At 47.8% G+C, this 26,430-nt stretch overlaps 1 protein-coding gene across 1 annotated transcript; it reads right to left on the bottom strand.

Annotated features, from left to right (window-relative positions):
• Positions 1-1,483: 1,483 nt before the first annotated feature.
• LOC119974858 (gonadotropin-releasing hormone II receptor-like) lies at positions 1,484-10,308 on the bottom strand. The gene is made up of 5 exons (XM_038814173.1): positions 9,910-10,308; positions 4,534-5,055; positions 4,147-4,348; positions 2,510-2,533; positions 1,484-1,899 (listed from the first exon to the last, which is right to left on the bottom strand). Exons 1-5 carry the CDS (start codon positions 10,306-10,308, stop codon positions 1,484-1,486), a joined length of 1,563 nt encoding a protein of 520 aa, XP_038670101.1.
• Between the last annotated feature and the right edge of the window lie 16,122 nt (positions 10,309-26,430).

The raw sequence follows: 26,430 nt of genomic DNA, 5'->3' as shown, positions 1-26,430 counted from the left end.
TCATTACGAGCTGAATATCCAAAATAAAAAGGCTTTCAGGGATGATGTTTGAAATGGGCCTTATTACCTTTGCACGTGGAGGTAAGAGGCCTAGCATTCTCCCTGTGTCTGTGGGGTTTCCTCCGGATGCTCCAGTTTCCTCCCACCGTCCAAAGATGCGCAGATTAGGTTGATTGGCCATGCTAAATTGCCCCGCAGTGTCTAAAAGGTTAGGGGGGGTTATGGGGAAAGGGTGGCGGTGTGGGCCTAGGTATGGTGCTCCTTCGGAGGAGGCACGATGGGCCGAATTGCCCCCGTCTGCTCTGTGGGGATTCTATGTCCACTTGCTTGTCACAGGGGCTGTTTAGCACACTGGGCTAAATCGCTGGCTTTGAAAGCAGACCAAGGCAGGCCAGCAGCACGGTTCGATTCCTGTAACAGCCTCCCCGAACAGGCGCCGGAATGTGGCGACTGGGGACTTTTCACAGTAACTTCATTTGAATCCTACTTGTGACAATAAGCGATTTTGATTTCATTTCCTTTCAGGGAGCTGTCTGAACGGATGTTCTGCTAACACTGCCATCGTAGACAACCAAATTCACACCACACCCTCACCGGCCACAAGGAGGCACAACCCTACTGGCCTCAAGGAGGCACAATTGTGACTGAGCACTGAGCCAGTCTCACAATCTCAGCCCACTGCACCGGGCTCTGACAGCACAACTTGGTAGACTGTACTTTGCCAGGGTACTCCCGTCTGTCTCATAGCAACAGGCCGAGGCAGAAATGTGTCCAAAAGGGTGGATTTGACAGACTTTGGTGGAGTTTGTGTACTGGAAGCAATGGGCTACATCAAAGCCTTCAACAGTAGCCATGTCATGGATTGTCTATAATGTGGCTTCCATGGTCTTCTTCACCTCCTCTGACCAATCACTGAGCTCATCTAGATTGCCAAATCATTGCACAGAATGGGCCCAAATCAGTTGCAAACATCTTGAAAATATTACTTGTGCGAATGTTTTACCCCTCAGCCTTTGATCTCAAAAATTCAATTTCTACATGGGTATATAGGGTAAGTTACTGATACAAGACACCCAATGTAGATGTCAACTATGATTTCAACATCGTTTAATGAAAATCTTGCATTTATACAGTGCTTAATCACAGCTCTCTCGCAAAATCCAAAGTGTTTGACAATCGACTGTTGTTATGGAAACAAACATGGCAGCCATTCCACAAACAGCAAGCATACAGATCACCAGCCGCTTTGCTTTGTACTGTTGGCTGAGGGAGGGCACCAGGAAAGCTCCTTTCTCTTTTTTGAGTTGTGCCAAGGGATCCGCAGTGCCCACTGAACGACTGGCACAGGCGGAGGGAGCCGCATCTGAAGGGCAATGTTTCCAACAATGCACCAGGACAATGTTAGCCCAAATGACGTGCCCCAAATCCCGCAGAGAGGAACTTGAGTCAACAACCAAACAATGTAACTTAGTTCAGACGTCATTCAAAAGGCAGACTGAGCCATTCTATTGGGGACGACAGTCACCATCTGGATGTGATTAAGGACCTTGTCGTTTCCATCACCGCGCAGAGACGTGACAGTGGCTGGCTTTCCAACGCGCTTCACTTCACGCCTCGTGACCTCTGCCCCTGCCCTCCAACATGTCATGACATCCTTTCTGAAGGAAGGGGTGTAGAACCCATATATGATCGGATCTGAACAGGTGTGCAGCAGGGCAAATAAAAACAGTATGTGATTGACGTACTCTGGCACGTCCTTCAGTATTCCCGGCTTGAACCAGTACCACAGTCCCAGGAGGTAATATGGGGTCCAGCAGACGATGAACGACACAACAATGACGATGGTCATTTGAAGAGTTTTCATTCGGGCCTTCATTATGTAATCATTTTGTGCTCTTGCTGCAAAATAAATCTCACAATCAGTGCCTGAGTGTCACAAAATGATACAGGTTGTAATCAGATCAGACACTATAATTACGATGTTAACCTACTGATTTCCCGAGCGATTACAGTGCAGTAAATACTGGCCTTTCACCCAATCTGTATGAACGGTTTTATAGTTGGTTGTTAAAGGGCCCTTCTTTCCCCACTGATCCGTCTTCTGGATGGTCCCCACGCCAGTCAATTCCTGAAAGGGTGCTCGTGTTCCCATTGAATCAGAATAACCGATAGTAGTGGCATTTCACGGGCAGCATGGTGGCGCAGTGGGTTAGCACTGAGGCCTCACGGCGCCGAGGTCCCAGGTTCGATCCCGGCTCTGGGTCACTGTCTGTGTGGAGTTTGCACATTCTCCCTGTGTTTGTGTGGGTTTCGCCCCCACAACCCAAAAATGTGCAAGCTCGGTGGATTGACCACGCTAAATTGCCCCTTAATTGGAAAAATAAAATTAATTGGGTACTCTAAATTAAAAAAAAAGCAGTGTCATTTCAAGAGTATTCAGCTTCACTATCTCCAGAACGCAATCCTTTGACTCCTATGGTGCTCCTAGCTTGCTATGAGCTGGAATCACCATGGAGATATTTAAATGAGCTTACTATGAGTTGAGCTCATTTGGGTGTTAGACATAGAATTTACAGTTCAGAAGCAGGCCATTTGGCCCATCGAGTCTGCACCAGCCCTTGGAAAGCGCAGCCCACTTAACCCCACACCTCCACCCCACACCCGTAACCCAACCCAACCCCTTTGGACACTAAGGGCAATTTAGCATGGCAATCCACCCAACCTGCATGTCTTTGGACTGAGGGAGGAAACTGGAGCTCCCGTAGGAAACCCGCGCAGGCACGGGGAGAACGTGCAGATTCCGCACAGTGACCCAAGCCGGGAATCGAACCTGGGACCCTTGGAGCTGAGAAGCGACAGCGCGAACCACTGTGCTACTGTGCCGCCAACTTTAGTCCCACTGCTCTTCAGGTTTGTGTGGGCGCACACAGACCTGAGGAGCAAATGAGCTATAAGTTCTTGACCAGGACCACATTCTCCGACCCATATTATAGGCAAAACAGCTTCAGACAAGAAGATAAACAGCATATAATATAAACAGAAAGCCTTGCATTTATATTGCAGCTTTCACAACCTCAGGATTTCAACAAAAATACTTTTATTAGTGTTGTCATGGAGATGGTGACATAGTGGTAATGTCACTGGACTAGTACTTCAGAGACCCAGGATAATACGCAAGGTATCGGGTGGAATTAAAATTTAAATAGCAAATCTGGAATATATAAGCTAGTGTCAGTAATCTTGACTATGAGACTGTCACTGATTGTCGTAAAATCCCCATTTGGTTCATTCATGACCTTTAGGGAAGGCAATTTGGTGTCCTTTCCTGGTCTGGCCTCCATGAGACTCCAGAACCATAGCCATGTGGTCGATTCTGAACTGTCCTCTGAAATGTTCAGTTCAAGGAGTAATTAGGGATGGGTAACAAATGCTGGCTTTGCCAGAAACACCCACATTCCATGAATGAATAAAGAAAAAATAATAATTTTGCGCTCAGCAAACTCCCACAAATACTAACAGGTCATGAGCATTTTGTTGTGGCATTGATTGAGGGACGAATGTTGGCCAGGACAGCAGGGGTAACAGCTCTTCTTGGAAATAAGCGCCGTGGGTTATTTTAGATCCGTTGGGGGGGGGGGCTTAGTTTAATGCCTCATCTGAAAGACAGTACCGCCGGGAGTGCCAACCTAGATTTTCGGCACTGGGGCCTGGATTCTCCCTTGTGAGTCTGCCCCACTACCGCTGCTAGCAAGGACGGAGAATTTGGCATGCCGTTCGTTGGCTGACCCCTGGGCGGGGGTACACTGCCAGCTGGACAGGAGATTCCCGCCGGGAGCGAACTGTCAGAGAATCCCACACCTGGGGTCTTGCATTGGGTCTCAAACCTTCTGACCCAGTGGCAACAGTGGTACCAGCTGGGTTATGACTGGCAGCTAAAAAAAACAACCCACAAGGGCAGGGTTTATGAAGATGCACTGGAGGTGAAAGCTGTGCCTGCCACGGGTACGTACTGGGAAAGTGTTGCCACGCTACCCTTAAATTGCTCCCCACCCTTGGAATGCAACTCTGCAGCACTAAAGTTACAAAATCACACTTGTGAAGAAGGCAGATAGCTGTAGAGCGGTGGAGCGCATAATCAGGCCTCACCTCTGTTTCCTTTCATCTGTTTACTTATTTCCCACAGAATCCTGCTGTAACAGATGACCATGACTGTAAGAGGCGTGACATACAGAGTGATGAAGGTGAACATATTGTAGAAGGTTTCGTGCCAATGTTCACTGAAGCTCCCGTACGTCACACACTGAGTGAAGTTCACGCCACGGACTTGCCGCACCTGAAAAATGAAGAGCTGAGAAATGGGAGGGGTCGTTAATCTTTGCTCTTGACAAGAACGTGTGGTCCGTGCAGAGTGGGCGCAAGCGATAACGTGGGTATGGAGCTGTCTATGTCAGAGGAAGGGCATGCAGCTTGAATATGGCTGTGGCAAGTTTAAAAAGCTACGCCGCCGTGCACCCCCGAAGATAGATAGCATACCTGAGGAGCTGCCAGGAGCGCGCTTGCAACCCATGCCACGGAAAGCATCAACTTGTTCCTGTGACTGGCACTGATAAAGCTGAACGGGTTCAAGATAGCCGAACGACGATCCAGGCTGATCACCACCAGCACGAGTGCAGATGCATACATGGCAAACAGCTTCAGAAAGTTCAGGGCTTTGCATGCCATGTCACCCGCGTACCACTGGACAGTAATATTCCAGACCGCGTCCAGTGGCATTACCAGAGTAGTCACCATTAGGTCAGCAATGGTGAGGTTCAAGATGAGAATCCTGATGTGCGGGTTTCTCCCCTTCTTGATCACGCTGAGCAGAACGGCTGTGTTGCTGAACATGGACACGGCGAAGAAACAGAATGTGACTGTTACCCGGGCTCTGGCCGCGACAGTGAAGGCTGGAGCGATCCAAGGCTCTGGGGGAGTGGGCCTTACATCGAAGAATTCATATTCTAAAGTATGAATTGCTTCCAGTTGATTAGCAGGTGCCAATGATTCCGTCATTACCTGTGGGGGAAAAAGAAACCAGAAGTAATGTTTCTATTTCTATTCAATAGGCCCCTCGATCAAAAAGCTTTCCAACATGGTGACTAAATAGAAACACTTGTCCTGTGTTAAAAATAGCTTGCATTATCTGTTTTTATTTCCCATTTCCAGCATCCACGATATTTTACTTTTGTTCCAAACTAACCTTATTGATCCCTTGCTTTCCTCAGGGATGTTGGGGTTGATTTAATGAATTAGTACTTTTGACCCAGAGCTATGTGTAGTAGGAACGCCTGTCAGGTCTTTGGTGGTACAGGTCAACTCATCGCCGAATCTGCAGCCTCACGAGGCACCCTTGTTGTTGAGGGTTTAAACTCACGAAACCTGTTATTCCCTGTCAATGACATGACAGAAGTTAGTACCGTTTCTTGACATTTTTTAGTGATTCCTGAGATAGACTATGGCACCTTCAAATTGTTCTTAGAGATTGAGAAAAATAACCTTTTCTCAGGTTGCAGTCAAATCTCAACCTCACTGGCATTCGAGTCACACTGAAATAGTCCTCCCTCTTCGACAGGGGCAGCACGGTAGCATGGTGGTTAGCATAAATGCTTCACAGCTCCAGGGTCCCAGGTTCGATTCCCGGCTGGGTCACTGTCTGTGTGGAGTCTGCACGTCCTCCCTGTGTGTGTGTGGGTTTCCTCCGGGTGCTCCGGTTTCCTCCCACAGTCCCTAATAGTAAGGTTAAGGAGGGGGGGGGATGTTGGGTTACGGGTATAGAGTGGATACGTGGGTTTAAGTAGGGTGATCATTGCTCGGCACAACATTGAGGGCCGAAGGGCCTGTTCTGTGCTGTACTGTTCTATGTTCTATGACTGTTAAACATTAGCACTTTCCTTCTGACCATACAAGACAGCTGACTTCAAGATGTGGCACCAGATATTATCGGTATATGATAGATCTCACTTATTTCATATTGCCTTCATAGAAGTGTATTGAAATTAGCACATAAGCAATGATAGAGGGGCTGAAAATTCTTCACAAAACTGAGTAACTACATTTTATCTCATCTAATATAACCACTGAAATCTACCCTGTGATTCCTTTGACAATGCGCGACTTGTATAACTAATTTTAGATCTCTTGTACCATTAGCCATGTCTACAATCTCCAGTGTTTGACATTGAACTGGGAGCTATGCCACAGTGTGATAGTTAGCTTTAATCAATCAGTATCTTAAAGGGATGCTGAATATCTCACTGTTTGCTTCCTGTTGGCCATTGCTCGTCGCTGTGGGCACTTTGCCCGTTGCCAACTTTTCAATGTTGCATCCACCAAGGGCACCGGAAAATTTATATATTGTAAACTACGAGTAAAATATGGTTCAGCTGTGTCGAGATCTCTTTCACCATCACCGTTGTTTATTATTTTATTTGTTTCATGAACTGTCTTCGAACTGCCTTTTGTACAAATGAGGATAAGTGGCTGCAAGGTTAGAGATAGGCTCATTGTAGAATTAGAAATAAGTAACTATTAATGGAATGTAGTCCAGCAAACCTTAAACCACACCATCTAATTAATTGCTCTTCACTTGCTCATCCTAACACAGAATTTTAAGGTGAGTCACCACAACAAGTAATTTTTTAATGGGCACTATTTTGGTGGAGAAATGTAACAGGTCTCTGAGAGAAAGCTGTCCTCTTCATTCATTATACACATCCAGTGACAAATGGGAAATAACTGAAGTAATTAACTGCGGCACGGTAATCAGACTCAAAACCCTTTCATTGCAGCAATAATCCCGCCCAATCTGACTATCTTGTTATCTGTCACTACACTAAACTAGACAGAATGGTGAAAAACAATCAGTTGGTCTTTATTAAGGCAAAGGTCCCAACTGACCTACATCTACCTAGTAATTTCTTTCGGGTACCATACCTTTCCCGGGTGATTTGGCTAACTTGCAAAATCAGGTCAAGTTATTAGATCGTTGTAAAGATCAGTTGTGATATAGAACATAGAACATAGAACAGTACAGCACAGAACAGGCCCTTCGGCCCTCGATGTTGTGCCGAGCCATGATCACCCTACTCAAACCCACGTAACCACCCTATACCCGTAACCCAATAACCCCCCCTTAACCTTACTTTATTAGGACACTACGGGCAATTTATCATGGCCAATCCACCTAACCCGCACATCTTTGGACTGTGGGAGGAAACCGGAGCACCCGGAGGAAACCCACGCACACACGGGGAGGACGTGCAGACTCCGCACAGACAGTGACCCAGCCGGGAATCGAACCTGGGACCCTGGAGCTGTGAAGCATTTATGCTAACCACCATGCTACCCTGCTGCCCACAAGTCAACATCAAATAATTGTTAAACTTGAATCACAAATCATACAAATTACGTTCTTAAATTATTTCAGCCACAAAGTAAATGACTAGATGATTTCTACAGGGAATTGTTAAGATTTAGATAAGTTAATGTTAGAATGATCAACAATGGATACAATTTAGTTGGATTGAATAGTCACAACTATGCCCCGTTGCCAGTTACACTACTGATAATTGTAGCAATGAATAGGTCCATCGGATTATCACAGTTGATAATTACATTGTTAGAAGATTATCACAATGCATAGATACAGCAATAGACCGTCACTATACACAACTGCTATGCTAGATCACAGTACAAATTGCAATGTCAACACAATTACTTACAATGAAAGAACGAATCCTTTCTGAGAGATTTCAAGCATCTAAACTTTTCCCTGCTTTCCCATCACTGCCCTGATTTAATTCCCATTGCAAAACCATAGAACTCAGAACTCAGGTGGCTGAGCATCTCTGCCCTGTGGGCCAATCGCACAAGTCTACAGGCTGGAGATTCGAAGAAAAGTTATTTTTATCAGTGAAAGTGCCGACTCTAAAAGTCTCTCCGTGCCAGTGTGCTGTCTGTTCAGCCTCGCTCCTCCCACTCCCATGAACAAGCTGTTGCTATGGATAAATTAACACATGAAAAGCTGGGAGGACATTTCTGATGATTGACAGTAATGTTCTGCTGTTTTCTTGAACTCATGTGCTTGTTGGACGCTCGTCATTATGAAAATTAAGCCCGAAGATGTTTTAATCCCAGAGTGCCTATTCTTTTGCTTATCTTGCCTTGTAACACTGTGCAGGATTGAATAAAGCATGCAAACAGTGAAATCTAAGACAACAGCATACTCTCCCGGAGAGAGGATAGAAGGACTTGTGTGAACGCAGGAATAACAAAAAAGGTTCAGAGCCCAGCCACAGTTGTACCGAACCGAAGGCCAAGAGCATAAAATCTGGGACAAAATTTGGGGCTGAATAATATGCAGCGAAAACTGGCCTGTATCACCTTCTTCTTGGGCTGTGCCTCGGGGTCGATCGTGACTTGCTTCCACAGCGAAACTGAGTTGTCAGTTGACTGAGGAGTCCAATGTGTGAGCTACGGTCCCTGTCACAGGTGGGGCAGGCGGTGGTTGGGGAAGTGGGTGGGTGGCTGGGTGGGGTGCCCGGTGGTGGGTGGGGGGCCCGGGTTGCTACGCGGCTCCTTTCGCTGTCGATGCTCTATTTCAGGTTGCTCTTGGTGATGAAACCCGAGGTGTTCAGCTCCTTTCTGGATTCTTTTCCACCACTTTGGGTGATCCTGGGCCAGGGATTCCCAGATGTCGGTGGAGATGTCGCACTTTTCAAGGAGGCTTTGAGAGTGTCCTCGAAGCATTTCCTCTGTCCTCCTGGGGCTCAGAAGCCTTATCGAAACTCCGAATAGAGCAACTGTTTCAGGAGTCTCGTGTCAGGCATCTGGATGCTGTGGCCTGCCCAGAGGAGCCGATCACTGTGGCCAATCCTTCGGTGCTGGGGATATTGCCCTGAGTGAGAACATAGACACCGGTGCGCCTGTCCTGCAGGATCTTGTGGAGCAGCACCGATCATACTTTCCTGCCATTTTGAGGCGCCTTCTGTACAATGTTCACATTCCTGAGCTAGAAAGGAGGGCAGGTTCTGTAGGCTATGAATTTGGTGCCGGGTCCAAGGTCCTGGTCTTCCTCAGAGGACTGAATATTGTGCTGGCACGCTGAGGGCAAATTAATAATCTTTATTGTCACATGTAGGCTTACATTAACACTGCAATGAAGTTACTGTGAAAGTCCTCTAGTCGCCAGATTCCGGCGCCTGTTTGGGTATACAGAGGGGGAATTCAGAATGTCATTCCCCTAACAAGCACATTTTTGGGACTTGTGGGAGGAAACCGAAGCACTCGGAGGAAACCCACGTAACGCCCTTGTTCACAATCAACTCCCAAATTATGGAACTTTTTTTTTTACATAGAATTTACAGTGCAGAAGGAGGCCATTCGGCCAATCTAGTCTGCACCGGCTCCTGGAAAGAGCACCCTACCCAAAGTTAACACCTCCACCCTATCCCCATAACCCAGTAACCCCACCCAACACTGAGGGCAATTTTGGACACTAAGGGCAATTTATCATGGCCAATCCACCTAACCTGCACATCTTTGGACTGTGGGAGGAAACCGGAGCACCCGGAGGAAACCCACGCACACACGGGGAGGAAGTGCAGACTCCGCACAGACAGTGACCCAGCCGGGAACTGAACCTGGGACCCTGGAGCTGTGAAGCGATTGTGCTATACACAATACTACCGTGCTGCCCCAACTTGGTCCACATTGGGGTGGGGGTGAGGGGGGGGGGGGTGGGGGGCAGTGCTGTGCTGTGGGGGCAGGTGTGTATAGGTCCTTTGTTTTACGGATGTTTAGTATTAGTCGGTGAAGATAATGAAATGACTTGTAGCTCGGCCTCCAAATGTGTGCAGATGCAAGCATCGCCTGCATCCTGTAGTTCAGCGACAGAGGATAGGATGGCCTTGCATCTGGCATAGGTTGAACAGATTCCTGTTTGTTCTGTAGTTTGACTCCACTCCAGCAGGGAGCTTGCTGAGGGTGAGATGGAGCATTGCAGCAAGCACGATCGAGAAGAGCATCGGTGCAATGACACAGCCTTGATTCTGTGGTAGATCCATTGGTCAGGATCTCGGCTTGCATGATATCGTGGAGCAAGGGGAAGGTGGTGACAAATACTTGGGAGCAGCCGAAAGGGAGGAGGACGCTCCATAATCCCTCACGGTTGACAATGTCAAAGGCCTTTGTGAGGTTAAAGAAGGCCATGTACAAGGGTTGGTGCTGTTGACTGCATTTCTCTTGTATTTGCTGCACGGTGAAGATCATTGTGCCCCTTAGTGGGCGGAATGTGCATTGCAACTCTGGGAGGAGCTCTTCAGCCACAAGGAGAAGGTGATTAAGGGGGAACTCATGTGAAGATCTTCCCTGTGCGCGACAGCAGGGAAATTCCTCTGTAGTTACTGCAGTCATGCTTGTCATCTTTCTTGAAAATGATGATGATGACAGCGTCCAGCGATGTTGTGGGCGGGATTCATCAGTCCACCTAATTCCGGGTCCAAGTCCTGCCCATCGAAATGAGCAATATTATTCAGCCTCTGGCATCAGTGACACTGACCATAAACCTGTTGGATTGTCATTCAGTAAAACTCCATCAATCAGACATCGGAAAGGAAAACCGCTGCCCTCACTTGAGAGAGCAGTGCTATCAAGTGGCACTTACTCAGCAATAACGTACTCAATGCTGCTCATTTTTGGTTCCATCAGGGCTACAGATCCTGATTCATTACCGCCTTGGTTCAAACAAAAGAGCAGAACTTTATAGGTGCGGTGACTGCCCTTGACATCAAGGCAGCATTTGACCGAGTATGACATCAAGGAGCTCCAGCAAATTTGGAGTCAATGGGAATTGAGAGAAAACTCTCCACTAGTTGGAGTCATACCTGGCACAAAAGATGATGGTTGTGGTGGTTGGAGCTCAGTCATCTCAGTCCTGGGACATCACTGCAGGAGTTCCTTAGGGTAGTGCCCGAGTCACAACAATCTTCAGCTGCTTCATCAATGACTTCCTTCCAACATAAGGTCAGACATGGGGATGTTTGTTGATGATTGCATAATGCTCAGCACCATTCGTGACTCCTCAGACACTGAAGCAGTCCACATGTAAATGCAGCAAGACCTGGACAATATCCAGGCTTGGGCTGACAAATGGTAAGTGACATTTGTGCCACACAAGTGCCAGGCAATGGCCATTTCCAATAAGAGAGAATCAAACCCGGGCCCTCGGGAGACCATATTTGGGGTGTCGGACCCCAAGGCGGGTTTTACGGCAGCGCGCCCCTTCCCGACCGGGGACCGATTCTGGTCCCCGGTCGGGGCTAGCAGCCCGACGCCGTAGGCTCCGGCAAGACGGGCTTAACGAAAATCGTTAAGCCCGCTTGCCGGAGTTAGCGCCGGCTGACGCGTAATATGACGTCAGCCGCGCATTCGCAGTTTGCAAGACTCCAACCCGCGCATGCGCGGGTGACGTCATCGCGTTTTTGTGCGAAACCCGCGCATGTGCGGGTCGGGTTGCCCCTCAGCCGCCCCGCGAATGGATACTGCGGGGCGGCGGAAGGACAAGTAGTGCGCGGGCATCGGGCCCGCTGCCCGCGATCGGTGCCCACCGATCGCGGGCCCATGGCACCCTTGGCACGGCCGTGGTACGGCCGTGCCAATCGGTGCCATGGTTATTAATAGCGAGTTAGTCACGCCGTTTTTACGAACGGCAAGACCAGGTGCGTTTGACGTTCGTAAAAACGGCGGAAAGGGCTGGGACTTCGGCCCATCTAACAGCTGAGAATCGCTGCCGGCCGTAAAAAAACGGCGGCAGCGATTCGGGTCGTGACTTCGGCGGGGGGGGGGGGGGAGAATAGCGGGAGGGCGGCAAAAATGTCGGGAAGGCCCTCCCGCTATTCTCCCACCCGTCGTGGGGGGCGGAGAATTTCGCCCCCTGTTACTGTGAAAAGCCCCTAGTCACCACATTCCGGCGCCTGTCCGGGTAAGCCGGTACGGGAATTAAACCCGCGCTGATGGCCATGTTCTGCAACACAAACCAGCTGTCTAGTCCACTGAGCTAAACCAGCTGGGCCAGCCAGTGACACCTGCATCCCATGTGACTCCAAAGATACACCAACATGGTTAACACATAACAATCTTCTAGAATGGTCTTTGTTTTGGTAAACCGATTAAACTCAATTAACCAAACTGAGGAACAAATCAAAAGAATAGCCCCTTAAAGGAACACTGCATCAAACAAAAAAAATAAATTGTCAAGGAAACTTAAGACATCAAACCAAAATGTGATTAACTGAGGCGATAAAACAACTGAGTCATTGAATGATAGAATTCCTACAGTGCAGAGGGAGATCATTCAGCCCACCGAGTCTGTACCAATCCTTCGAAAGAGCCCCCTACCCAGGCCCACTCCCTTCCCGATCCCCGTAACTCAGTAACCCCACCCAACCTTTGGACACTGAGTGGGGGTAATTTATCATGGCCAATCCACCTAACCTGCTCATCTTTGGACTGTGGGAGGAAACCGGAGCACCCGGAGGAAACCCATGCACACACGGAGAGAAAGTGCAAACTCCACACAGTCACCCAAGGCCGGATTTGAACCTGTGTCCGTTATGCTGTGAGGCAGTGGTGCTAACCATGGTACCGCCGTGCTGCCCCTGCCGGCAGACACCGCGTGCTTCCTCTCCAGGGATGCCCAACTGCGAATATACTTGCGGTAGAGGGACGGACAGTTGGACCGGCTGACCCCCCCCCCCCCCCCCCCCCCCACCCCCCACCCCCCACCCCCGATCGCCAGCCGCCTGAACCCGATGATGGCGAGTCCAGAATGGCCTTGCATGCCACTCCATTTTCAGGGCATTTCAGGAAGGGCAATAAATGTTAGCCTTGGCTGGAACTCAAGAATGAAATAAGAGAATTAATTTGTGACGGTGACTTGAGGATGTATTAACTCTCCTCAGGGCCCCCTCCCATAACCCGACTTCCAACTCCACTCCCAGCTCTTACTCCCACTTCCTCGTCACCTCCCCAATTGAAACCCCTTCCCACTCCATCAGTTCCTTATATATTTCCGAGACCCTCCCCTCCCCAACCCCTGCATTTGACACCACCTTATTCTGTAGCCTCCTTAATGGGAGGCGAGGGAAGCTCGGGAGCTGCCTCCGAATAAAATCCCGTACCTGCAGGTACTGGAACCCGTTCCCACCCGGCAACTCAAACTCCTCCTCTAGCACCTCCAAGTTCGGGAAACACTCCTCAATGAAGAGCACCCCAAATCTCTCATTCCCTACTCGCTGCCACCTCCTGAATCCCCCGTCACCAGCAGCCCCCTGAAGGGAGATACAGCACCAACCAGAAACTGATAGTAAAGGAAACTTAAAACATCAAAATAAAACACAACAGTCCCCATGGATACAGAAGGCCTCCATGATGCACTCTCTCCAGGGACACCTGGCCATGAATATAGCCGCGATAGATGGCCCGGCAGTCAGGATGGACAACATTCTCGATCGGCCACAGCGTAGATCAGTTGATGGTGAGTTTGACCAGGCCCATGAGCAGGTCACCATGTGTGTAGCATTTTGACCCTTAACTACCTTAAATATGGTGGTGGGCTGCCGATTTTGGCACCTACCCATGCTTCGTATTGTGGGGGTGGGCGAGAAGGTGATGGGGGTGGACACCCAACCTATTCGACATGCCCCTCCCCCATACCGCCCGCCATCTGTGGGGAACATGCCTGCTGGGGGACCTGTAAAGTACAGTCTCTGATTACTTACTATTTGGCGGATTGTGCCAGAAGGTGTATGTGTGCACACATCGGGCAAGGACAGGGGAAAACGTGGCTGTGATACCAACCTGCTCTCACTCACTGTCTCAGCTCACAAATAACGGCGGTTTGATCGGGTGACGAGCTGCCAGATCCTAAAGCAGACCATCGATTTGAGCCACCTCTTTCAGGAGAATGGAGCAAATGACCAAACAAATCCTGCCTGCTTTATCACATCAGGATAATTTGTGCGGCAGCACAGGCTTTCCCTGAAGCCAGTGCTCTCGCTGCAGGAACCAAAATGACAAACAGGGCTGTTCCTGGGACTAAAGCTGTGCACCTTCTCATAGAATCATAGAATCGCTACTGCACAGAACGGCCTATCGAGTCTGCATCGACCCGCTGATAGAGCACCCTACTGAGACCCACACCCCAACACTATCCCCGTGACCCCACTTAATCGTTTTGGCCACAAAGGGGCAATTTAGACTCCTACCTAACCTGCACACCTTTGGCCTGTGGGGGGAAACCCACGCAGACACGGAGAGAACGGGAAAACTCCACACAAGACAGTCACCCGAGGCTGGAATTGTACCCGGGTCCCTGAAAATGAAAAAAAATGAAAATCACTTATTGTCACGAGTGGGCTTCAATGAAGTTACTGTGAAAAGCCCCTAGTCGCCACATTCCGGCGCCTGTCCGTGGAGGCTGGTACAGGAATCGAACCGTGCTGCTGGCCTGCTTGGTCTGCTTTAAAAGCCAACGATTTAGCCCAGTGAGCTAAACCAGCCCCGGATGCTGTGAGGCAGCAGTGCTAACCACTGTGCCACCGTGCCGCCCTCAAAGGCACTGGGGATAGATTGGAATCTTGACTGTCTGGCTATTAAGCAGATCACAAGGCAGGATGCAGAAAGCCAAATCTATCAGGTGAGAATCACACACAGGCAACAGTGATTATTGGATTTACGTTCCATTGACGTTAATAGAAGGAAAATCTGCACGGCCCTGTCAGGGGCACCTAATTCCGCACTGGGATTTTAGGTGATGTCTATAATTCTCATTTGATACAGACTAAGATCTTCCCTTATGTTTTCACTTTTTAAGAGCAAGTGTTTATCTTTCCAACTTGCGCCACCAGCTGGCAGTAGAATCAACAGCAGTCTGGTTATGTCACTGTCTATTACTTTCTTCACTGTCAGCAAATTCTGAACATGTTTGTAAAGTAATTTTAACTACGCATTTATCGAGTTTATGGAATCCATACAGTGCAGAAGGAGGCCATTTGGCCCATTGGCTCTGCACCAACCCCCTGGGCCCTGGCGCTGTAAGGCTGCAGCGTTAACCACCGTGCTGCCTTGGTTTAGTTTTTAAAATATCAATCTCTGCTCACTTTCAACCATGAGCATTAAGGTTGTCCAGCCTTAGGTATATATCTAAAAAGGGATGCTTAGAACCTTACCCCCAAATAGTTGGACTGAATCTTAACTTTGAGATGGCAAGTGACTTAAACGGCAACATTTCCAAAAACCATTGTTTTTAGCAGGGAAACAAAAGAACAATCCAATAAACACCCAAAGAGAAATTCCGAATATATTTGGCTAAGATGAACTGAGTAGAAGCCAGGTATCCTATTGGATGACATGCTGTGTTGATGCCTTTCATGGCAGAGTGAGTGAATTGAATATGGTTAAATATATGTTCCTCCCTGCTCCTCATTCCATCGTAAGTAATTAATCTCTTTTGCTGGAGACCTTCTGTAGAATTGTTATCCTTGAATGGCCGCCAATGATGGGAACCTCAAGCAGGGGTTTGACACCTTATTTGTGTATGAAAATGGACTAATGCCTACACCAGGATTGGGTAAATGATATCTCTTGCTTATACTTACCACATATGCCAACGCACCACCAGCCTGCAGTTTTAGAACGTTGGGGGTGTCGGGGGTGCACACCGCCCTAATTACTGTGTGCTGGTGTGGGGGGAGGGGGGGGGGGTAGGGCTGGGCTGATTGGCCATGTTTGTCAATCTGGAAGGTCAGTATCCAAGGTAGCCAATCTGGCATGGGACTATCCCGATTGACAGGCTATTTGGACAATGATCGTTGCTGTTCGGAACAACAGCAATCCTTCGCTGAATAGGACGTGCCAGATTCCCCTGTCTCTCTTTTCATGCTGACCTTGTGTTGGGACTCGTGTGAGGACTGTTCTGGTGGAACTTCCTTCATTTCAGACCAGACTGGAGCCTGCTGGAGCACGAGGTAAGGTAAAAGGCCTATGTGGCAATATGTATACTGTAAGAATAATGAAGGGTGAACAATTTACTGTAACTGCATTCAATCACTAGATGGCGATCAAGTGCATACACATGGATCACGTGATGCTCTTGATTTGGGGAGAAGGTTATTAGACGAGATAGAGAATAGTTGAGTTATCAGGAGCTCTGTAATTAGAATCATAGTTTTAGTGAATCTGTAATCTTTTACATCTTAGCAAGCAAGTTGAATCTATTTAGGTGTAGTGTAAATAAATTAGCTTTGTTCAAAACTTAGCTTGACGTTCTTTGGGAGACACGACACTCCAAAGCCATGCTCATTTAGAAAGCAAAAAACACCACAGCCTAGTGACTCACACTACTCCCAGAAGGCCCTTCCTGAACCCCAGCCTCTTGATGGTGCGTGCCCTGGTCCAGTCCTTCCTGATCCAACCTTTTCCCTCCCAAAGGTCTGTGGATCCTTACCTGGTTTCCAACTTGATCTCCTCCCTCTTGATGGTGTATGGCCCATCCTGAGGATGCACCTTTTGCTCTAATATGTCTTTTAGGAATATCAGCAATAAAATATATATATGTTTTAACTTACAGAACGTGGGCATTACTGGATAGGCCAGCATTTATTGTCCATTTCTTGTTGCCCTTCAGAAGGTGGTAGTTGTAGTGATCTGTATATCTGCTGGTATGTGAGGTGTTAACATCTGTAAGATAGTGCTAGGCAACCACTAGATGGCAGCACCAGATCTATGTATATAAGCTGGACGCAGAGGAGATTCCTGCCTCTTCGTATCAGGAGTGACGAGTGAACAGAGTGTGAGAGATATAGACCAGTGAGCAGGTGTAGTTAAATGTTATATATACTTATTCCTTTAAAAAAAAATTTTTAGAGTACCCAATTATTTTTTCCAATTAAGGGGCAATTTAGAGTGGCCAATCTATCTAGCCTGCACATCTTTGGGTTGTGGGGGTGAAACCCTACTTATTCTTATTTATCTCACCTTCAGTCATAGTTGTAGAAGAGTGAATAAATTCATAGTTATTCATAATTGTTACGCAATAAACAGTATTTGCTTAATTTGAAGACTGATAGTTTTACTGAACATCAACCATCAGACCTTTCTGGAAGTGAGCTAAAGCGTAACAAGATTTTACTATAACATAATATAACAGTGGTGAGCTGCCTTTTTGAACTGCTGCCCTTTGGGACCCATGCCAACCGACCTTCGCATCCCACCATTTTCGCTTACCTTTAACGTGACACGTGAGCCTGCTTGCTCCTCACGATCTCACCTCAATCAAGTTCACAGGAGGAGAGGGAAATTCTCCGGTTTGAAGTGTGATGCAGCTGACCTACTGTCTAAATTCAAAATGTTCAAACAATGTAGAGAGCCATGGTTTCATGATTCAGGTGCGTTAGAACCAGACAGGTAAGTTATTAAAACTTACTTAGCAACTGCGATTAGAGGTCTACACAGGCTGAACACACCAGAGAAGTGCTAAAGGATTCCCAAACGATATGGGCTACATTGGACGACAGGTTCAGTATCTGGCTAAACTTTCATATTATCGACTAGAGTTAAATCTCATTTCGGCAAAAGCATATAGAATCCATAGGTCACTTCCTCAACAGATGCAGAGGAAAGGGTGTGTACCCTGATTTTTCAAATGCAGAGCCGGCGGACAGAATTGTTGAGTGGGAGATCACATCCACTCCCATGGAAGCATTGAGAAAGATCTGAGCTACAAACTGCAGGATTTAAGATTTAAGGAGTTAAGAGCTAGTTAAAGGTGAACGTAAGTATGAAGTGATCCATGCAGGTCATCAAAGCTTACAGACCCGAAGTACAAGTCTGATTATTGATGCACTGACTAGAAAACCCCAATCTAACAAGACATGTGGAAGGAATGTCCTTCTGCATGCATCAAGGAAATGCTCAGCTTCCCAGCAATTCTACAAGGCATGTGGCAGAAAGGGCCATTGGCAGCGGCTGTACACTAGAGCAAAGGATGATTCAGTTGCAAATAGCTGTGCACTGATCCAAACAGACCACACACAATGGGTACCTTCAAGCAATAAGAGTGACTATCCAGTATCCCATCAGAAACATATACACAAAGTGACTGACAAACCAGAAAATGACAATAATGTACACGATGAGACTAAGAGCAGTGAGCACAGGTTTCACACTGTCATTCTCGTGCAAAACATCTTTTGATTTGATTTATTATTGTCACATGTATTAGTATACACTGAAAAGTATTGTTTCTTGCATGCTGTACAAACAATGCATACCGTACATAGGGAAGGAAGGAGAGACTGCAGAATATAATGTTACAGTTATAGCAAGGTGGAGAGAAAAGATCAACTTAATACGAGGTAGGTCCATTCAAAAGTCTGATGGCAGGAGGGAAGAAGCTGTTCTTGAGTCGGTTGGTACGTGACCTCAAACTTTGGTATCTTTTTCCTGACGGAAGAAGGTGGAAGAGAGTATGTCCTGGGTGCGTGGGGTCCTTAATTATGCTGGCTGCCTTTCTGAGGCAGCGGGAATTATAGATAGTGTCAATGGATGGGAGGCTGGTTCCATAGATTCCATCACTCTGTCCAAAATGTTTGCCAAGATTTGAATTATCTGTCCTAAGAAAGTTGGTAACTACTCGTTATTAGCCAAGGGGTAAGTGATTTGAGTACCTCCCCTTGCGAATTGTAAAAAACATGTATCTAAAGATATGGAAGGCCATGGCGAAACCTGCTGCTGTGAAAGATTCAGCATAAACAGTTCACTCAATCGATGTTCAGGATCCATGGTCCAGGACTGCAAGTACAATCAATCCTCCTGTGTGTCACAGATATTCTATGTTGTGGAAATGAAAGGACCAGAGACTGAAGGTCTACAGCCATGTTGTGACTCTCTGATGCGACCATCAATTCACTCGAGACAAGAGTAGAAGTAAACCGTGGCTTTAATCAACTTAGAACAGTGTCTGCCTGCGACTGATCGAATACTGAGAACCGCCGACAGGTCGACTGCTCTTTATGCCTCCCTTCAAGGGGAGGAGCCATGGGCAGAGCCCATACATGCCCCAACATGTTCCCCTATGGATAATGCCATACAATGCCCCATACGAGAAGCCCACAAGGGCAACAGCATAGCACAGATACAAATACAAGGGCAACAGCACAGATACAAATACAATGGTGGATTATTGGCATAATACATTCACCACACTCTCATTAGTAAGAATCCATGGAATCAGTCAGATATCGCAAGGCAGATTGACCTCAGAATCTACTCCAATCACTTCAGTTTGTGACCTAAGATTGAGATATCCAGAATGTTTTAACAACATTGACAACTTCAAGGGAGCTGCAACATGACACTTTCAGGTGACTAATAATCTTTATTGTCATAAGTAGGCTTACGTTAACACTGCAATGAAGTTACTGTGAAAAGCCCCTAGTCACCACATTCCGGCACCTGTTCAGGGACACAGAGGAAGAATTCAGAATGTCCAATTCACCTCACAGCACGTCTTTCGTGACTTGTGGGAAGAAACCAGAGCACTCGGAGGAAACCCACGCAGACACGGGGAGAACGTGCAGGCTCCGCACGGATAGTGACCCAAGCCGGGAATCGAACCTGGGAACCTGGAGCTGTGAAGCCATAGTGCTAACCACTATGCTACCGTGCTACCAGCATCAGAATACAAGACAGATTTAAGATCAAACTAGAAAAAATGGAGAAAGATAGAATCATTAGAAGAGGTGGCAAGCACACAGCACTGTAGGGATCCTATGATTCTGGTACTGGACATGTAGGGTTAAGCCGGATGATAAGTGAGACTCGGAAACAGGACCCCGGCCCATGATTTCTCTCCCTAGTCCTGATTAGATCTCCACATAGCACCTGAAAAATTGGCCCTATTTCTCGTCTGCGGAGTGACAGAAACAGGAGTTCTGGCCATGCTCCTGATACAGATTAAAATAACACCCCTTTGCATTTGAGCCTGTTGTATCCAATTTCCCGTCTCACAAAAACGATGAACCTCTGTCCGTGAGGTACCTTGTGGGATTCTCTGACCCTGCGCCGTGTCGTGGAATCGGCAGTGGGCCGCGCGAATCGCGCCACGCTGCCCCGATGCCGGGACGTGATTCTCCGCAGAGCGGAGAATTGGCGCCATTGGGGCCGCCATGGTTGGCGTGACGCCGGCTGGGGCCGCGCCCCGTGATTCTCCGGCTCGGATGGGCCGAGCGGCTGTAAAGAAAAAACCGAGTCCTGCCGGCGCCGTTCTAACCTGTTCTGAGCTGGCGGGACCTCGGCGTTGAAGGGTCCGGGGGCGGCCTGTGTGGGGCAGGGGGGTCCGACCCCAGTGGGGGTGCCTCGGATGTGGCCTGGCCCGCGATCGGGACCCACAGATCGGCTCTGTCTCCCGGCCTCCTTTCTTCTGCGCCGGTGCCTGTACTCCTGCGCCATGTTGGGTCGGGGCCGATGCGGACAAGGGAGACACCGCGCATGCGCGGAAAATGCGCCGGTGGGACTGCACATGCGTAGGTTCGCGCCAGATCCACCGCGTATGCGCTCATCCCCCGGCGCCCATTCCACGGCCGGATCAGCAGCTGGAGTGGCATGAACCGATCCAGCAACCTGCTGGCCCCCTGCAGGGGCCAGAATTGCTGATCCTGGGGCCGTGGTGACGCTGTCGGGAAACTCAACGGCGTTTCCGACGGCGCTAACACTTAGCCTCAGGATCAGAGAATCCTGCCCCTTTTCCCGGCTTCAGGTGGATGTGGGGCTGTGTGCTGGAATAGGTGTAGCCATGACAGGGTTCAAACTTGGGAATGAGATTTGTAAATAGTGGTGTTTGTAAAATTGGAAGGTGGATGGGCAGCACGGTGATGCAGTGGTCAGCACTGTCGCCTGCCGGCACGGTGGACCCGGGTTCGATCTTGGCCCTCGGTCATTGTCTGTGTGAAGTTCCCGTGTCACCCTACAAACCAAAAAGATGTGCAAGGTAGATGGACTGGCCACGCTTAATTGCCCCTTAATTGGGAAAAAAAATGAATTGGGTACTCTAAAATAATTTTTTTTAAATTGTAAGGTGGCAATAGTAAGTTATGAGTGATCGGGCACTAAGTTGTTTTAATGTCTATATGGCAAGTCGGTGGGGGGCGGGGGGGGGGGGGCAATCCGAGGGCATGGCAACTGGGCACATATTTTGGATTTATTTTTTTCTGAATTCACAATATCTAATTCAATAAAATAAAATAGCTTGGTGATTGGTCTCTTGATGATGTCTGTGTGTGAGCTTGGGGAATGGCCTCAGAATATTCGATGTATCAGTGTAATAGAATAATGTGTTGAGAACCCTAGACCACAAATGATCCTCACTTACTGATCCTTATCCATCTTTGGTAATTATTTTTAAGTCTGCTGCACTGGTCTCAGTTTCATACTCATGAAGTAGACACATGCTAAGCCCGGTTTGAGGTGACTGCTTTGGAGTCTGAGATTTACTCTGTGACTATCGGGCTGACTTTCCAGGCCTCTTTTGGCAGCACGGTAGCACAAGTGGCTAGCACTGTGGCTTCAGGGTCCCAGGTTTGATTCCCCGCTGGGCCACTGACCGTGCGGAGTCTGCACGTTCTCCCCCTGTCTGCGTGGGTTTCCTCCGGGTGCTCCGGTTTCCTCCCACAGTTCAAAGACATGCAAGTTAAGTGGATTGGCCATGCTAAATTGCCCTTAGTGTCCAAGAAGTTTAGGTGGGTTACGGGAGTAGGGTGGAAGTGAGGGCGTAAGTGGTGCAGACTCGATGGACCAAATGCATTCAATCATGGCTGATATTTTTCTCATCCCCATTCTCCTGCATTCTCCCCATAACCCCTGATCCCTTTATTAATCAAGAACACAACTGAATATAACTGAACCCAAAAGGTATCTATTAATAGGAATTGCACAGCAGCTTCATGGCTGTAGCTAGCTCCCAAAATGTCTCTTTGCCGAGGAGCCTCTCTCACCATGGGGTTGATTCCACACTCTTAATCTCGATTGGTTACACAGGCCTGGTGACCCATACTCTGCTGTGGTGCTCTTAAAGGGCAATCACCACATCCCCTCCCCCTTTAAGTCCTTTTACAATCTTCAATAACTAATTCACTTGATCCTAAATATTAACTGAACATTATTATACACGAGTTGGACAATTATAAATAGAGTGTTTTCTGTTCCTTGTAGAGTGACCATAAGACATAGGAGCAGAATTAGGCCACTCGGCCCATCGAGTCTGCTCTGCCATTCAATCATGGCTGATATGTTTCTCATCCCCATTCTCCTGCCTTCTCCCCTTAACCCCTGATCCCCTCATTAATCAAGAACCTATCTATCTCTGTCTTAAAGACACTCAGTGATTTGACCTCCACAGCCTTCTGCGGCAAAGAGGTCCACAAATTCACCACCCTCTGGCTGAAGAAATTCCTCCATATCTCTGTTTTAAAAGATTGTCCCTTTAGTCTGAGATGGTGTTCTCTGGTTCTAGTTTTTCCTACAAGTGGAAACATCCTCTCCACGTCCACTCTATCCAGGCTTTGCAGGATCCTGTAAGTTTCAATAAGATCCCCCTCATCCTTCTAAACTCCAACAAGTACAAACCCAGAGTCCTCAACCATTCCTAATAGGATAGCAACATAGAAATAAAGAAAATAGGAGCAGGAGGAGGCCATTCATTCCTTCTAGCCTGCTCCGCTATTCATTATGATCATGGCTGATGATCCGACCCAACAGCCTAATCCTGCTTTCCCCCCTTATCCTTTGATCCCCTTTGCTCTCTGTGCTATATCCACAGGCCAACCACACTCTGGGTGAAGAAATTTCTCCTCATTTCTGTTCCAAATGGTCTACCCCATATACTCAGACTGTGACCCCTGGTCCTGGACACAAACACAATCGGGAACATCCTTCCTGTATCTACCCTGTCTAGCCCTGTTAGAATTTTATAGGTTTCAATGAAATCGCCCCTCTTCTTCTGAACTCCAGTGAATACAATCCTAACCGATTCAATCTCTTCTCATTTGCCAGTCCCACCATCCCAGGAATCAGTCTGGTAAACCTTTGCTGCATTTCCTCGAGAGCAAGAAAATCCTTCCTCAGATAAAGAGACCAACACAGCCTACAATATTCCAGGTGTGGCCTCACAAAGACTCTGTAAAATAGCAGCAAGACATTGCTTCTCCTGATCTCGAATCCTCTCAATATGAAGGCCAACATATCATTTGCCTTTTTTATCGCCTGCTGCACCTGCCTGCTTACCTTCAGTGACTGGCGTATGAGGACATCTAGGCTCATTGCACACTCCCCTCTCCTAATTTATGGCCATTCAGCTAATAGTCTGCCTTCTTGTTTTTGCTACCAAAGTGGATAACCTCGCATTTCTCCAAATTAAATTGCAAGTGCCATTCATTTTCCCACTCACTCAACTTGTCCAAATCACACTGAAGGATCTCTGGAACCTCCTCACAGCTCACCATCCCACCCAATTTGGTGTCATCTTCAAATTTGGATATATTACATTTTGTTCCCTCATCTGAATCATTAATATATTTTGTGAGTAGCTGGGATCACAGCACCAATCCCTGTGGTACCCCATTAGTCATTGCCTGCAATTTGAAAAAGACCCGTTAATTGCTACTCTTCGTGTCCTGTCTGCCAACCAGTTTTTTATTCATCTCAATACACTACCCCTAATCCCACTACCCCTAATGTGTTCTAATTTAACACACTACGCGGGACTTTGTTAAAAACCTTTGGAAAGTCCAAATATATCACATCCACTGGCTCTACTAGTTACATCCTTGAAGAATTCCAGTAGATTTGTTAAGCATGATTTCCCCCAAATAAATCCAAGCTGACTCTGTCTGATCTTGCCACTGTCTTCGAAGTGCTCTGCTATAAAATCTTTGATCATGGATTCTAGAATTTTCCACCTCTACTGACATCAGGCTCACTGGTCTATAATTCCCTGTTTTCGCTCTATCTCCCTTGTTAAATAGTGGATAATTAATCCTCCTCGCCAGATGTAAAATTGCACTTTCACAGAGTACGGAGGGATTCTCCATTCACCCCTGCAACCCCGATCAGGTGGAGAATGAAGCGTCAGCAGAAAAATGGGACCAACGCTGGGTACCAGACCTGTAACTAATCGCCACTGTCCCGCCACCGGTTGTAGCGCACTACCCACCATGCGTCAGCAGGAGGCTGCAAATTCAGATTGAGCAAATTCGGATTTAGCAATTAATGGGGAGCCCAAGGGGTTGAAGGGGGTCAGGGCATGATAATGTGCCCAACTGCTGCTGCCTGGGAGCAAAGACATTTCTCTTCCTCTTTTCAAACAGCAGAAAGCATGTCTCAGCCTTGATGTGGTCAGGAGTTGCATTTAATCATAGCAAGACTGTTTATAAATATTGTGTTTCGATCAAAGCAGGGTACATAGAACATAGAACAGTACAGCACAGAACAGGCCCTTCGGCCCTCAATGTTGTGCCGAGCCATGATCACCCTACTCAAACCCACCCTATACCCGTAACCCAACAACCTCCCCCTTAACCCTACTTTTATTAGGACACTACGGGCAATTTATCATGGCCAATCCACCTAACCCGCACATCTTTGGACTGTGGGAGGAAACCGGAGCACCCGGAGGAAACCCACGCACACAGGGGGAGGACGTGCAGACTCCACACAGTCAGTGACCCAGCCGGGAATCGAACCTGGGACCCTGGAGCTGTGAAGCATTTATGCTAACCACCATGCTACCCTGCTGCCCCTTACTTGAGATGCTTTCAAACTTGAAGGGAAAGATAAATAAACAATCCACAAGGCAGCTGTGTCTGAACAATTAAACTGTAAATCACTGGCTAGTGAAAGGTGTTACTCTGTGAAATTCAATGGGTAGTTATTTCAAAGGGCGTCAGGGAATTTGAAGTATTTTAAAGCGTTGTGGTCTTTCTAGGAAGTCTCTGTTTTAAAGGCCTGGGGGAGCAGATGTTAGGAAATGGGAAGTGTTCCTGCATTGATTCCTCACTGAACTGCCTGGACTGCTCTTCAGCTGTCAGGAAGAGCAGTTCAGGCTGAGGAAGCCACTTCAGAGTTTAAACAGGTCAAACCAGGAGGATGCCTTTGAGCAAGGGGCTGCCTGAGATCACCATTCCAAGGCTTTTCTTCATGTTGCCCGGTGCAGGAAGGGGAAGACCCAATGTAAGAACCCCATCCCGGGAGAAGGGGGTCCCAGGGTGAACCCCTCACCCACAGCCTGAGCCCACCCAACCTCCACAACCCTTGGGAGACCCCCCCTCCTCTCCAGCCTGGCAGCAGCAGAGGGGTACATTACCTATGGACTCACTCCCTTGCCCCCCCCCCCCCTCTGCACCAGGCACAGGTGGTCACTGCCATGGTATGGGTGGATTATGCCCAGGGAGAATGCACCATTGCCAATGCCAGGGGGTGGCTGAAGGGGGGCAGATGGAGGGGGCTGGGGTGGTCGGGTCACCCTCGCGTGTATGTGATGTGGGGGTTGACCTGTTATTCCCATGGTGGGGGAGGATGCCTGTTGCTGGATGCTGTTATTGGGCTGCCCGCTCAAAATCGCCACGATGCAACTGAAACATTCATGTGTTTGGAAAACAGATAATAAAAAGTATTTAGATCATTACACGTTCGCATTTCCAAACATGAAATTAGAATTGTCAGCTGTTGCTCCAGAATGTGGAAGATTGAATTGTGTACATTCTTACATGCAAAGAGGTTATTGATGAAGCATTTGATGCCAAAATTCATGAGGCCCAGAATTGACATTGTGTGGGTAGCCACTTCCCTAACTACGAAGCACAAAGCTGACCAGTAATTGGACCTCAAGCATTCTCCTTAGGCCACAAGATGTTAGACCTTGAAATTGAGCTTCAGCGTGCTTATTTTGTGGAATTTATAACCCATTGACCTTAAACAATTTTCCGAATTACATTTACTATTTGTCACAAAATAATGAACTATATGTGTTCATTAAAGCATGCCGCTGTTCAGAGAGACTTGGGTGTGCTAGTGCATGAGTCACAGAAGGTTGGTTTACAAGTGCAACAGGTGATTAAGAAGGCAAATGGAATTTTGTCCTTCATTGCTAGAGGGATGGAGTTTAAGACTAGGGAGGTTATGTTGCAATTGTATAAGGTGTTAGTGCGGCCACACCTGGAGTATTGTGTTCAGTTTTGGTCTCCTTACTTGAGAAAGGACGTACTGGCGCTGGAGGGTGTGCAGAGGAGATTCACTAGGTTAATCCCAGAGCTGAAGGGGTTGGATTATGAGGAGAGTTTG

This window comes from Scyliorhinus canicula, chromosome 12 (genome assembly GCF_902713615.1).
Source record: "Scyliorhinus canicula chromosome 12, sScyCan1.1, whole genome shotgun sequence".
NCBI lineage: Eukaryota > Metazoa > Chordata > Chondrichthyes > Carcharhiniformes > Scyliorhinidae > Scyliorhinus > Scyliorhinus canicula.
Note: the sequence above shows the minus strand (reverse complement) of the source record. Positions and strands in the feature narration are given on the sequence as shown.

Bases quoted from the DNA above. Each gene is read 5' to 3' on its own strand.
- LOC119974858 (XM_038814173.1), bottom strand. From the start codon at position 10,308: ATGATCTTCACCGTGCAGCAAATACAAGAGAAATGCAGTCAACAGCAC. The intron at 2,534-4,146 runs GTGAGGCCTGAT...CTCAACTCATAG, and splicing joins ACAGATGAAAGGAAACAGAG to TAAGCTCATTTAAATATCTC. The intron at 1,900-2,509 runs GTGATTCCAGCT...TTTATTTTGCAG, and splicing joins CTCATTTAAATATCTCCATG to CAAGAGCACAAAATGATTAC.